Genomic DNA, 13,961 nt, shown 5'->3' with positions numbered 1-13,961 from the left:
ATTTCTCTTTTGGGTACAGACTGACATCGTAAAGAAGGCAAAATAGTATACTTCTCCTGAATGGATATCTTTGTTCATTCACTCTGGAAACAAAGGAAAAGCACTGTGTAGTTTGTGACTAGTCTCAAGTGAAGAGGCAAAGCAAAATCTTACAGCACTTCGTTAAAGAGATTAGAAAACCTGTGGAAGTATGGTTGAGTCCCGCAGTTCTGGACTTTGCCTAGGTATGCCATGAGCAAAAAAACCCTCACAAGGCTGAACTCCTCAACTTGGGAAAAGTGAAAGAATATTTTGACATTTGATGAGGAATTAAAAAGGCCATTTGCTACAAAGCAGTGAAGGTGTAATTTGTGCTGTATTTCTGGGGCAGAAAGATGAAAGTGCTAACTCAGTCTAGGATGCTTCAGGAGAACATAATTCAAGGAAGGGTAGACATATGCAGTAGATTAGATAAAGTGCAGAGGCTGCAACTGTCAACACAGAAATAACTGAAAGTGAATTTGAGGTAAGAGGTATGAAGGATGAACAGCTATTAATAATAATGAGACACTGAAAAAATCCCACAGCCGTTGATGGAAGAAATCTGAGAATGTAATGCTATTGGAAGGATTTGTAAAAATAGTAAGATATGTTTGCAGGGGATGTTTCTCAGTCATATTGGTGGAGTAATGGAATATAAAATGCAGGTTTCTAGAGCTGGTGCATCGGAGGTCCATAAGCAAGTTAGATTTCTGGAGCTAACCAAATCCATGCCAGAGAAAAAAACTTTACAGAAATAGCTGGACTGCTGTATCAGATGACTGCAGTGAGACTACATTTGATATGGCATGGAAAGCAGAAACACTTGCACACATCAGTCAAGGGCGGAACGTGACAGGAAGAAAGCAGAGTGGATAAAGTTTGAAGAAAGTAAAGAACTTAAGCTAGCCAAAAAGAAAGATAGAAAGAAAGAAAACACTTATGAAATCCGTCTACTTTTCTCATGAAATTATAATTTTCAATGGGTGGGAACTATTTTTTTCCAGTCATTGAGTTTGGGCAAGAATATGGAGTTAAAAACAAACACTGCAGGCTCAGTGAAAAAGTAACATGCTGGCTGGGTTGAGTGACAACAGGGTTGGATTTTTCCATTAAGTATAGCTGAAGGAAGAGCTGTCTGGCCAATGGCTCTCTCTTTTCTTCACAGGATAAGTTAAAGAAGTCTGTGTGCATTTGATCATTGCTGACCTGATTTGCTGTTTATAGGGGAAACATTTAACAAAACAAAAAATTCTCCCACTCCCTTTCAGTATTGCATAAAGCACAGGAGGTCATTATGGTGAATTGCTAACCAGCAATAAAAGCACGACCATTTGGCATAGAGGACCAAATGGTAGAGGCCTTCCTGCCTTGGACCTTCAGCTTCCAAGTAACTTGAGTTGTAAGAAACTTAGAGGAAAGCATCATTTTGTACGGATCCTGACAAGACAAAGGCAAAATAAAAAATCCCCCTATGAAATGGATTATTTCCCATAAATACTCCTTGTACTTGCTTCTGTTAAGGGAGCCTTACCAAACCAGCAAGATTGGTTTTCTTGTTTTCAACTCCAAATGAAGAAAATTTACCTAAGAAGATTTCAGCCAGCTCTGCTGGTGGTTACTGGTCATTGCATAAGGGCATCCCTCACTTGGAGGGAGATGTGGCTTCCCTCCCTGATGTCTTGGACAGCAAACAGCTACATGCAGGCAGCACGTTGAGCGTGTCTGGAATTAGACTGGTAACTTGCACGCCCTGGTTATTATTGTTCACTGAGGAGTAAATATAACAGCTTTGCAGCCCACCATGTTAAATGGAATTCAGTGATGTGTCATTTACAAAACCAAATGGTTTTAAGATGATCCTGCAATGTGCTGAGTAGCTCTTATAATGTTCATAGACTCTAATTTGGGAGAGGTATTTGTGCACACCCATGACCTTGGGCACACAGCTCCGTTCCTGGGCTTAAAGACAGAATTTCCTAAATCGGTGTCACGATACCTTCAATTCTCGTATAAAATAAATAATAAAAAAAAAAGAAACAACAACAGAATTAAAATTAAATTTTGCTATCCTTTGTCAATTTCTGTGACTGAGTATCCTCTGATTTCAGGCCAACGTTGGTGCATATTCCTGTGGTACCATAAAAGCTATACCTGACATATGCCTATGTGTGTTGTGCCAGCTTTGTACTGGCTGGTTTAAGTGCCAGCCAAGTACCCACAGTAAGAGACTCTTGAAGACTTCTGGAGCCATGCAGCCTGCGTTTAAGCCATGCACGCTTCTAGCATTTGTGGGTCCTGGCTCACCCACACCTCTTGCAACATCCATCATGTCTCAAAATGTGGAGTCTTGTCTTATTGGTCTGTGGTATGGGGGAAAAGCCCAGCTCCAGTTATATTCACTCAGAGTTTAATTAATTAATTAATTAATTAATTTAATGAATCAAAGTCAAATGAAAAATTGTATACAAAATACATGTGTGCATTTTTCCCCTGAGTCCTGGAACCGTGCAAGAAATACTCTGGAAAACCAAAGATATAGAAAAGGGAGCCTGAACTAAGGACTGTGGACTAAGGAAAGGAGGTCTTCATTCTCAGCTCCTGCCTATAACCTCTCCTTCTGTTAAGAGCAAACTGGTGTTTCAGTGAATTAAATGTAAGCAAATTAAAAGAAGACAGTGTCTGGAGCTGTTTATTGCTCCTGAGAAAAGAATTTATTTATTAGTGCTCCTCTTTTAAAGTGGATAAGTGATTTTCCTAGAACAGCAGTTTTATATGTATTTTATGTAAAATTTAAGTAGTTCTCTAAATACATGATTTTCTTGTGCTTTCTTAATAAATATGCTACCATCATTACCCATTCACAGATGTACTGAAATTGTTTTTAGGGAAAGACAAAAGCATACAAAGGTAGGTTAATAGCAAAATGATTACTGTTGCAAACCTACCTCGTCCCTTATCTGACGGAATAATGACAGACACTGCTGTCACAGCAAGTAGGTAACTACGTCTTCCACCAAAGTTTTTTTTCCTGATTCCTGCTTATTTCCTAAGATGATTTGTGCATGTGGGTTTTAGTAACTTATTCATAAACTTCTATGTAAGTTTTTTAGGGCAGATACTATTTCCTAGCTTGCTAACCGAATCATGTCAGCATCCAACTTCTGAGATTTATGCAGAAATGTATTTGTTATCTGATTTGTTATCTGATTGCATTATTATTTCTTACTCCACTGGGAATGATATAGCAGACTTCAAGCTTTGAAAATTTTGGTATTTGTGACTAGTTATAAAGCAGTTTCTAAACTAAAGTCAAAATCTTCATTCATGTTTATTTGAAGTAGTTGTTTTAATTTCTGGTTGTCCATTTGCCGGAGTAAATTGAAGAAAAGATGGTAGTAATTGCCTCTCAGGCCTTTGGTGATATTAAAATGCAATATAACTTACAGGAAACTTTGGAATACTGACCCGGACCTTTAATATACTGTCATTCGGTGGTTCATTTAGCAGTTAAACTACTTCCCACTTTGATGTTAAAAATTAACTTTCATAGTTAATTTTTGTAAAATAACCACACTAAACAACAGAAAAGTGATTTTGGGTGTGGTTTTGCCTTATTTTTAATGTCAAGTGAACAGTGTTGATGCCTACCATGAAGATTTTTGGGCACATCATTTTGAAGATGTTTGCCTTTGTCCTTACTGCACCCACAGAAAATGACACATGGAAAATGCTGAGAGGAAGGCAGTGTTGAGGACTTGTTACCAGCTGGCTGCCTGCAGGACAGATGACTGAAGGGCCAGCAAGCTGAGAGGAAAACGTTCCCCATTTTGAAGGCTCTACCCAGGGCTTCCAAAAGAAGTGTTATTTGCTGCTACTTAGCGTTGTCTTGCTACTTGAATTGTCAAGAAAAAACCTTGATAACAAGTTCCAATTTATTATTGTTGAAGGTACTCTAAGGTCACAGTGTTCACCATCATAGAATCACAGAATGGTTTGGGTTGGAGGGACCTTAAAGCCCATCCGGTTCCAACCCCCTGCCACGGGCAGGGACACCTTCCACTAGACCAGGTTGCTCAAAGCCCCGTCCAACCTGGCAACAGATCACAACATATTGACGGCTAATTTGCGACCTGATGGGTAGAAACTGCTAGGGAAGGAAGGAGATCTGTCTTGAGCTTCCACAGCTCTGTGTTTAAGATCGTCTAAGGTTAAAAACTTTGTTCTGAGTCAGTTACAGCAGGAGGTTGAGCCTACACTTCCCAAGGCCCAGGTAGGTCCTGGACATTTTGATCCTAACACTTCACAAGTCCGTTCTTGTGAAAATGTACAGAATGCCATATTGGAGTCGTTTAATTTTAGCTGTGATCAGAGTCATGGCAGTGACTGACTCATAATGTAAGGGTGACCTTGGTGGCAGATTTCTTCACTTCACTGAAAAAAAGAAAAAGAAGAGAAACTTATTAATTTTTACAGTAGGTAACTGAAGTTAATTCAGTGCGGTGAATTTGTTTATTATTTGCAAAGATGAGCAAAAATGGATTTTTCAACCTGTTCCAAGAAAGTCTTCAGCTAAACAAAACATTTTGTACTAATATTGCAATGCCTCATTACTTTATTTTGGAAAATGTAAGGGGGAAAAACTGTGAATGGAATATTTCCCCCCGATTTGTAAAGTGGTGCCTTTTAATTTTTGTGGATCTTTTCTCTGAAGCAATTCATTATATTGATCTTGTTCTAATTATTCGTACTAATGAACAGAATACTCCATAATTAATATTAAAGACTCAAAGTAAATTATTTTTGTTCAAAACTAGAATTACCTTTGAAAGGTAGTATTTTTATGCAGAAGCTTAACTCCTTTTCTGAGTATTAGTTATCATATTATGTGATCTTGCTGTGTCTTCTCTTCAAGTCCATTTTGAATTTGGGCCTCTCAAGGGGTAAAAGCTTTTTTACGATCAGTACTGATGATTTAGTCAGTCAACCTTTTTAAGCAATAGTTTTGGTCATGATACCTTATATTTATCAATAGTGATTTTATGCATGTCAAAGAAATATTTGTGTACAAAAAGTTAAAAATGGCCAGTAGCATGGCTTAGCTTTGAACTCTTGATTCCAGTGGCCCTGCCCTTTGGCCAAGACTTTCATTGGGTTTCATCTGTGGACTTTGCACTTCTTTCCATTCCTTTCCCTTTCCAGGGAACTTTTGTATTTACAAAGAACCATTTTACCTTTAGATTAGAAAGTGTGTTATCTTGCTTTGCCATGTTTTAAGTATTGATCTTATTACAAATGAGGAATGCTGTTTTCTCTGTTAAGTGATGGCTTCCATGTTTTCCTACAGAAGCTACAGCACAAGTGGAAGCTGTGTAGCCTCCTCTTCTTGCCCCACTCCTGTACCATAACTCGATTATCAATAACATGCCTTTAAGAGAGTCAAGTCATAAAGATGGTAGCATCTTTAACACATTTGTCAGTGCCTTTAGTGATGCTTGGGGTGCCTAAATACGTGTGCCTAAAACCTCCTGTAGCATGTGTGGGTTCTTTAAGACTTTGGCATATATTTCATGCAGATGGCATTTCAGCAAGGTGGAGACCTCTCCTGACTCCGTCATCTCCCAGGGAGCCTAAAAGCAGGAGCAAAAGGCAGCACAGCACAAAGTTCTGACAGTCATCAGAGCAGATGGTCTCTCTTCACAGAAATACCTCCTAATTCCTACTGATCTTGGTAAAAGCTGGTAAATGCTCAGCATTTCTGAAAACCACAAGCAGAGATTTAGGAGGTTAGCTCTAGATCCCGCCCATCTAAACCCAAAATTTTGCTGTGAAAATGAAATAACTCCTATCACCATCTGAACAGGATTCATTATAGGGACTTCAAAGTGTTAGTTTGGGTTCCCCACCCCCAATCTGATATTTTCAGATTAGAGATTTCTCATTAAGATGTAATCTATTTTAGAAAAGGTCCTTTTTATTTGGATTTTAATTTGATTAGAGTTATATTCTTTGGAAGATTTCTCAGACATTTAGAGAGCTCTGCTAGCCGTGCAATGCTCCAGCTCTGTTTCCTCAGCTCAGCAGAAGGCTGTGTACAATGTGCTGTGCACCTGAGGTGGATTGAGTACTGTACGTTGCATTGCTATCCTTTCTGAAATGGAACAGTGCCATCTCAAGCACCACATCACACATCTTTTAGCATGGATATTTCAGTGAGGAATCTGGGTCCTCCTGGCCACAATGATGGGGAAGTGGCCAGGGAGGGTGGCTGTGAGGATTCATGCTGATGAACCAGGCACCCTCCTTTCCTGAGCTGGAAGAAGTCCAGAGGACTCCAGTCTAACAGGCTGTGAAAAACATGTGAGGAAACTGCGGTGGGGTAACAGTCCTCCACCAGTTCTCCCAGTTTAAACCTTCCAGTAAAGTTAGTGCAAGTGACTGCCTATAATAGTTTGAAGGAAAACAGCTCTATGGCTTGGAAGGGTGGCTGATACAGACTTCAAAGCAAGCTGGTAGCAGGTGCTTGTAGCTTCCAGGGGACTGCCCATGAGCAGCACTTTTGAGTTTGGACCTGCTGCCTTTGATTTAAAGAAAAACAACATGAAAAAAAAGGTGGAGAGGGTTCTCCCCAGTCCTGCCCCCTGAGGAAAAGAAAAAAATCAAAGCAGCTGGTATAATTTGAATCCCTTAAGTGTCTATTCTGTGTGGATCACACACGAGTTATGGAGCATGAGGAAAGAGCTGTGGTTTACACTTGTGAATTTCCTTAGAATAGAAAACAGATTTCACACTTCAGATGAAATAACAAGATATACGAGTCTCTTCAGAAAACTATCTTTGGATATGACGTCTGCGTGCTATGTGTGTTAGCACACAGATTAGTCTCTGTAAAACTGTGTTAGTGCATCACTACATAGGCAGCAAATGGGAGAATGGTAAGTGGTAAATTAAGTACGTGATTACACTGAAGTTGCCACTGGATTATAATTTCTGGAAATCCAGAGGACCTGAAAAAATGGAAGTTGGTAGAAGTAAGCTTGAACATAAATGCACAAAATGAAGCATGTCCTGGAATGTCTAACATCACCCCTCCCCTCCGGAAAGTCAGATCCTAGAAGTTTAAAAGTTATGCAGTTAGCATAAAAGAGCATCATTTAAGCTTTAAAGTGTTGTCTTTAAGAATTATTTACAGCACAAAGCCCGGATTTATGCCTGTTTTCCAAGCGTGTGTTTCCAGACAGCATCTTTATGAACTGAAGGAACAAGAGTTGAAGAGAAGCCAACTTTTGCTCTTGCTTTATTAGGTCTGATTTATAGCCTAAAAAGTGCCCAAGTGATGTAACGTGGCTGTTAAAGAGACTGATATTCCAAAAAGAAAGGTTTTTTGATGGACAGGGAGTACCATAATAGTTAAAAGTTTGTGTTTCACTATCAGAAGCTCTGGTGGTTGCTGCTAAGAAATGTCCTACCTGAGGTGCCCAAACATCCCATTGCCATATAGACAAACCACATGTTTGACATCGATCCTCTAATTCACATCCACATTAACAACTGGAGGAAGTGGTATAAATTTACCACTTGCTTAAATTCAAGTCTGCAAAAGACAGGAGTCACAGATACCCCTTCTTTCCGCCGGCCAGGGATTCTGGGCGCAACATCGTGCATCCTCTCAGGGCTGCATGCTGTTGTACCCATCTGACAGCGAAGCTGGAGTGAGATAAAACAATTTGGCTTCCCTCCGCCTCCACCTTGCAGTGAGGCTGGTCTGGTGGGTGATGTTCAGAGCACATCAAACCCAGGCCTTGTGGGATTTGCCCCCCTCGGAGATGTAGTAGCTGACCGCATTCAGAAACTCAGGCAAAGGCCATCGTGCTGCACCTCTGCAGACAGCAGCTGACTGCTGGCTGTACTGGCTCAGGAGGCGAGAAACCTGCCCACCATGCCTTCCCCAGGCTGAGGTCTGCCATATAGCCAGGGAAGACCCTGAAGGGTAAGACGGAGGCTGTTACGGACCCAAGGAATGAGGAATTTTCCATTCTTCTGTTACAAACACAAGGAGTTAAAGTTTCTTTGTGCCCTTGGCATAGGGGCTGGGGCTCTGCTGTTGCTGTTATGGCAGGGTTAATTACTTGGGAGAAGTGGGATGTGGCTTTGAACCTCCCTGGGCTGAAGAGAACAGGTCTTCCTTTTCCTGTGTGGCCTGATGTGTGCAGCTGAGTGAAATGGGAAATTCGGTCCTGTGGCTGAAAAGAGAAGAGTGAGTTCATTCCTGGTTTTGAAAGGCCTGAGTTTCCTCTTTAACTCCAGCAGAAGAACATAGACAACTCCAGACATGGGCAACTCTGCGCACCAGTTAAAGCCACAGCCTGCCTTGAACTTAACTTCAAGCCATCCAGCAAGTGTTTTCCTTTTGTATTTGCCAGCACTTTGTCTCACCTGGTTTGGCAGCTGCCTCCTGGGGACCCTTCTCTAGCACACCACCTCCTTCCTCTGCATGGCAAGAGGGATGCACAGAGCTCTGACTGTGCAGTCCTCGCTCCATATGCTCCCGGTGCCTGCACTCTTGCAGCAAGTTAAATTTGTTAGGGTGGCTCACATCAATGACAATGGCTGTGGTTTTGTAGGGTGCAGATGTAGATCATAACAGCTACACACATCTAGGAGAACGCTTGTGATTTTTTATGTTTATTTTGAAATAATTTCCGAAATTCATTTTAATCCTGGTAACATGGTATTTATTAATAAGCCTGAGCTTAAAGTATTTGTTGAAGGTCAGATTGTTGCCTGGTACAAATTTGTGTTGCACTGTTAAAAGCAGCACATCTATGTCTATTATCAACATCTGAAATACCCAGTTTGGAAACTTGGGCAGGAGAGTGACGGAGTGTTATTAAAAAAACATAAAAGAAACTTAAAAAGTGAGGAGGAGCCAGTGAGGGCTGTGCAGCAGCGCACGAAGTCTGTACAAAGCACCTCTGCAGCATTTCTGTTCATTGAAGGAGAAATTGAGAGCTGCAGTAGATTACTGAGTGCTCACATTTGCCTCTGGAAGTTCTTTTGCTCCTGCAAATCACAAGACGCTCTGTGAAAAAGACATCAAAATGTATCAGTGAAATATATGAAGATATAATGGGTCTTGGACTAATTACGTAGCCAATTATATTAAGATGTCGCAGTATTCATCTTCCTTAAATGTGATTTGCCAAAAAATTCCCATAGGGCACTGATATTTCATAGTAATATTGATTGGCACTGATATTTCATAGCATTTCATTACTTTAGCATAAGATGAAGTTCCCAGGTTAAGTAATTTACTGTTAATGAAAACACCACTCGGTATATACGGCTTGAAAATCCATTGTTAATTAACAGCATTCAATTCTTAATTTTCTTTTTACCAGTTCAGTTGAAATCATTGACACAAAATACATTGTTAAACTGCTTAATCAATCATTGTAGAAAAATAGAGGTGTTTGATAGGGACATTCTAGTACAAAGTTTACGTGAAGCTTCCCCGTTGAAAGCTTTGGAGGCTTCTATTTTGTTTTAAAGCTTATGTTACAAAAATGAGATTTCATAAACTTTACAGTCCTTACTACATTAATACCAAAGACAATAAAATACAGGGAGGGGGGAGAGAGAGAAAGAGACAAACACACACACACCTTAAGCTTTAAGTGCCCTATTCACAAAATTATAGCTTACACATGCACATGCCCCAGTGGCGGAAAGTCTGGTTTTTGTGCTAAAGGACACAAAAAAGGTTTAATTAGGGCCCTGAGCTGCTGTTTTAATTAACACAAACTTTTGTTAAACTGCAGCAATGAATCATAGAGTGGCCCAGTAAATTACAAGAGCGAAAAGCAGGTTTATCCTCAGAGGAATGCTTTGCTCTCAGCTCATGCACCTTTTGCTAGGACAGACATGCGTGGGCTGCTGGTGGCTACCGATGCCGTGTTACCCCTGACTCCTCTGCTGTAAGGCTTCTGTCTTCCAGTGGAGCTGTGGAGACACCCTTTGTTAAAAACAGTACCCCTCATGGGTAGCCTTATGGGTGGACTGTGATGGATGAACTGGAACACCTGGCAGCTGCTGATGCTGGGGAAGAAGAATGAGCTTTGAAAGGTCTGTAGCCAGATGAGTGCTATCTCACAGATATTAAGTGTAAGTAACCTTTACCAAGTTAATGGAATCAGCCATCCTGGGTGGAGGGAACAAAAATCTATATTCTGCACCATTCCTTACATCATGCTGCTTTGTGAAAGCCTTTTAGGGAAAATATCGAGCTGAAACCATCCAGCCTGATCTGCCAGTCCCTAGTGTGCAAGCCTTTTCCCACAATCTACTCTGACTGCTTCAGCACGAAGCACAGCTAGAGGATCTGAAAGAAACTCCCACTGATTAGCCACACTCTGTGAAAATTAGAATGGGGCAGTTGTTTCCAGAAAAAAAAGAAAGAAAAAAGAAAATAGGTGTGAATTTAATGTGAAAGCTGTATCACAGTGCAAATTTTCCACCTGCCCACCAAGTTTCTCCTGAGGTTATGTTGTTTTTTTGCTCTTCTATTTTAGCATAAACGTTTCTGTACAAAAATGCTTCGGATTCTCTTCAGTGTGTTCTTTCCTTCTGGAGTAGACAGATATAAAAAGAAAAACAAAATTAAGGCTGCTGCAGCTTCTTCTCCTTTGCTGACAGAAATACTCTTTGTGATGGGCCTAAGCGAAAGCCCACCGAAAGCGATGCTTTTTCAGCAGGTAGTATTTTATGCATGCTGGGCCTGACTTGAGCGGTCCTTAGCACTGGGCAATGCCACACTGTGTGAGCAGCCCCTTAGGGAGCATGTCCGTGGAACTGTGACTGTACACCTCAGCTCCCCGCTCGTGTGAATGTTGTGTGTAAGCTATGCAAATTACCACTGCCCTGTTAATTTTAAAGTTGTCAAATGTACAGGATTTACACTGATTTACAACAGCCAAGGAGCTAACTTAAGGTGAAGAAAGTCATTAGGGAACTACTCTCCTGAGCATGGGTGGCAGGAACCTTGTGTTTATCTGAGAAACCCTGTTGAGGCATGTACCAAGGGATGTCACACCATTTGTGACTCTTCAGGACTGGCCAAGCACCGGTGCTGCCAACAAGTGAATTTCATTGATTTTGGCTTCAGATGAAACTCAGTTGTTTCGTTCGCAGCTGGGTAGCTAAAATCTACTTGCTAAGGTGCAACATTTGGTTTTCAATGGCTTGTGTTGTTCTGTGTAGCAAACTACTCTGCTGAAATCCCATAGGTAGGTGGGGAGAAGGGATTAGTTTCCCTAGATATTGCACATAAAGGATAACACCTCCACATGAAACATGCTCGCTATATTAAGAATATATAAGAAATTCTGGTTTGCCATTGAGTTTGCCACAGCCTAAATTTTAGGTTGAACTGCCAAAAAAAGAACCAGAAATGGTTTGCCTTATTTGTAAACATTTTCACAGTATATGAGTAATTTGTAATTACTAATAAATTATAAATTTATCTACCCTGCCCTCTCCCAGACCTATGGCTTTTTAGAGTCAGTGAAACGATCTGTTTGGCAAACAGTGAGGTACTCTAAATAGCTGCCAGTCTGGTACACTGAAGAAAATGTCATGCACTAGGAGAGCCATAGATAGGGGAAAAAAGTCAATGTTACACTCCAAATATTTGAAGAGAAATGCCTACTTGATTGGTAGTTAGTTTTTGCATCCCAATACTTCTAGAAGTCTGTTTCTAAACCTACATTAATTACACATCTGTGTACATTATTTAGAAGTTCTTTACTACAGTACTTTTGTACATGCTGTGTTTATTACTAAATGTAAAGAGAAAGTAATTACATAAGGCATATGTACAGTATTAGGTTGGGTTGCAGATCCTTCTGCTCACCTTCATCTTAAAGCTGCAAGGCCCATTTCATAGAGGCTTGTCACCGAGTTTAGGAAACTGTCCTGAAATGCATAAAAACTGGAACCAAGGCCCATTACTTTGATGAGCATTAACTAGTCTTTCCTTTTAAATCCCTTGTATATATTTCCATTGCTTTTGGGTTTTTTAGTTTTTGTTGGTGTGAATAAGCCTGGATGTCTGAACACAGAGAGGTGCCGAGGAAGTCAGGAGTCATTATCAGGGTGGGGATTGAGATTCCACCATAAGTAATGGGTATTGCAGCTTTAACCCATGCCTTTGCTTAGTCTGTGAATCTCTTGTTTAAACTGGGCAGGTAGATATTTCACAACTTAAGTATTTATTTTCCCAGACTTCAGAATAACAAGGAAGAAAAAAGAAAAATAAAAGGCATGTTGGAGAAAGAAAAAGGGAGCAGAGAAGGAGAAGATAAAGGAGGTGGTGTGGCCTTTATGCTTCTGGTGGTTCTACACTTTGGACTCATTCTCCAAGTTGGCCACGTCACCGTTTCTTTCATTCTGTTCTTCTTGACTCTTTTCTTCCTCTTCAGTTTCCAGCTCAGCATGCTGGTCCAGCTTGCTGGAAACTGACCATGTCAGGGGTAGTTCTGCTCGGCTGGCCATCTCTGCCAGCTCTTTGGCACTGTAAACTGGTGTGTTGGTCTCATATGTTTCATGAAAACTGTTGTAGTCTACTTCATAAAATCCATCCTCCAGAGTGAGGACAGGGGTGAAACGGTAACCCCACAGGATCTCACTCGTAATGTATGAACTTCGAGCTTGGCAGGTCATTCCTGTAACAGAGAAGGAAGAAGTGCTGTAATAAGGACCCACTGCTTTCCCAAATCTCTATTTTTTTCATAAAGAAATAGAACTGTATATAAAGACGCACATGCCAGAAAAGAATTAGGTTTGACATCATATAAGGTTGAGCTTAGAAAGCAGTTTTACAGTGTGTAACCTATTTGATGTTCTTTCCTTCTGTGCATGCACATAATCACAAGTGGTGAGACTGTGACCAGAGGTTAACATTTCTTTATTAAATGCAGTTCTGCTTTCTGTATCTCACCAATGAGTAACTCACCCTCTGATGAGTCTCAGTTTATTGAGAGATCACGTAACTTGCACCCTGTCATCCATCAGCTCCCTGGCATGTAACAAACCCATGCTGCCACGTTCAGTGCTTGCCCAGGCTAACTGAGGAACTTATACAGAAGCTTTTCTCTACTGCAGCCAACCTATGAGCCTGTGATCCATGGGTTGACTTTGCTCCTCTAGAGGTTGCGCCTGTCTTTTAGTTATGCTGCTTGAAGATTTGGGCTAGTGGCCAATGCACAAACAGTGAAACTGCTGAAGGACATTGTGATAGTGTGTGGATTCAGATAAATGGGACTAACTTCTTTGGTATCTTCCTTCACAGCTCTGCTGGACCTCACTCTGGAAGCTGCTATAGGGCAAAAAGATCTGTAAGATGCTACCTTTTGTTAAGAGGCATAGAGATAGACAGGTAGTTTTTCCAAGCTCAGAATGTAGTCCAGAGTGTCCTCTGGGTGAAGAAACACCTGGCCATGACACAGACCTGGTACTTGAAGAATCTGTCCCATCTCAGTCAAACAACTCAGGGAAGCACTACAATCATAGAATTATAGAATGGTTTGGGTTGGAAAAGACCTTAAGCTCATCTAGTTCCAACCCCCTTGCCATGGGCAGGGACATCTCACACTAAACCATCTCACCCAAGGCTCTGTCCAACCTGGCCTTGAACACTGCCAGGGATGGAGCATTTACCACTTACTTGGGCAACCCATTCCAGTGCCTCACCACCCTCACAGTAAAGAACTTCTTCCTTATATCCAATCCAAACCTCCCCTGTTTAAGTTTCAGCCCATTGCCCCTTATCCTATCACTACAGTCCCTAATGAAGAGTCCCTCCCCGGCATCCCTACAGGCCCCCTTCAGATACTGGAAGGCTGCAATGAGGTCTCCACGCAGCCTTCTCTTCTCCAGACTGAACA

General features: G+C 41.1%; 1 protein-coding gene across 2 annotated transcripts in view; it reads right to left on the bottom strand.

Moving 5' to 3' along the window:
- Nucleotides 1-9,359: 9,359 nt before the first annotated feature.
- The window catches only part of KCNJ6 (potassium inwardly rectifying channel subfamily J member 6), a 178,881-nt gene continuing 174,279 nt past the window's right edge, over nucleotides 9,360-13,961 (bottom strand). For both annotated transcript variants that reach the window (XM_061453598.1, XM_061453599.1), the window contains one exon: nucleotides 9,360-12,740. In XM_061453598.1, coding sequence (XP_061309582.1) covers nucleotides 12,415-12,740 — 326 coding nt within the window. In that variant the 3' untranslated portion in view covers nucleotides 9,360-12,414. The remainder of the gene's footprint in view (nucleotides 12,741-13,961) is intronic.

The sequence above is a fragment of the Pezoporus flaviventris genome, unplaced genomic scaffold (genome assembly GCF_033815535.1).
Source record: "Pezoporus flaviventris isolate CSIRO_AGI_PZ_B2104156 unplaced genomic scaffold, CSIRO_AGI_Pfla_v1 ptg000015l, whole genome shotgun sequence".
Classification (NCBI taxonomy): Eukaryota; Metazoa; Chordata; class Aves; order Psittaciformes; family Psittacidae; genus Pezoporus; species Pezoporus flaviventris.
This window is presented reverse-complemented; position numbering and strand designations above follow the sequence as displayed.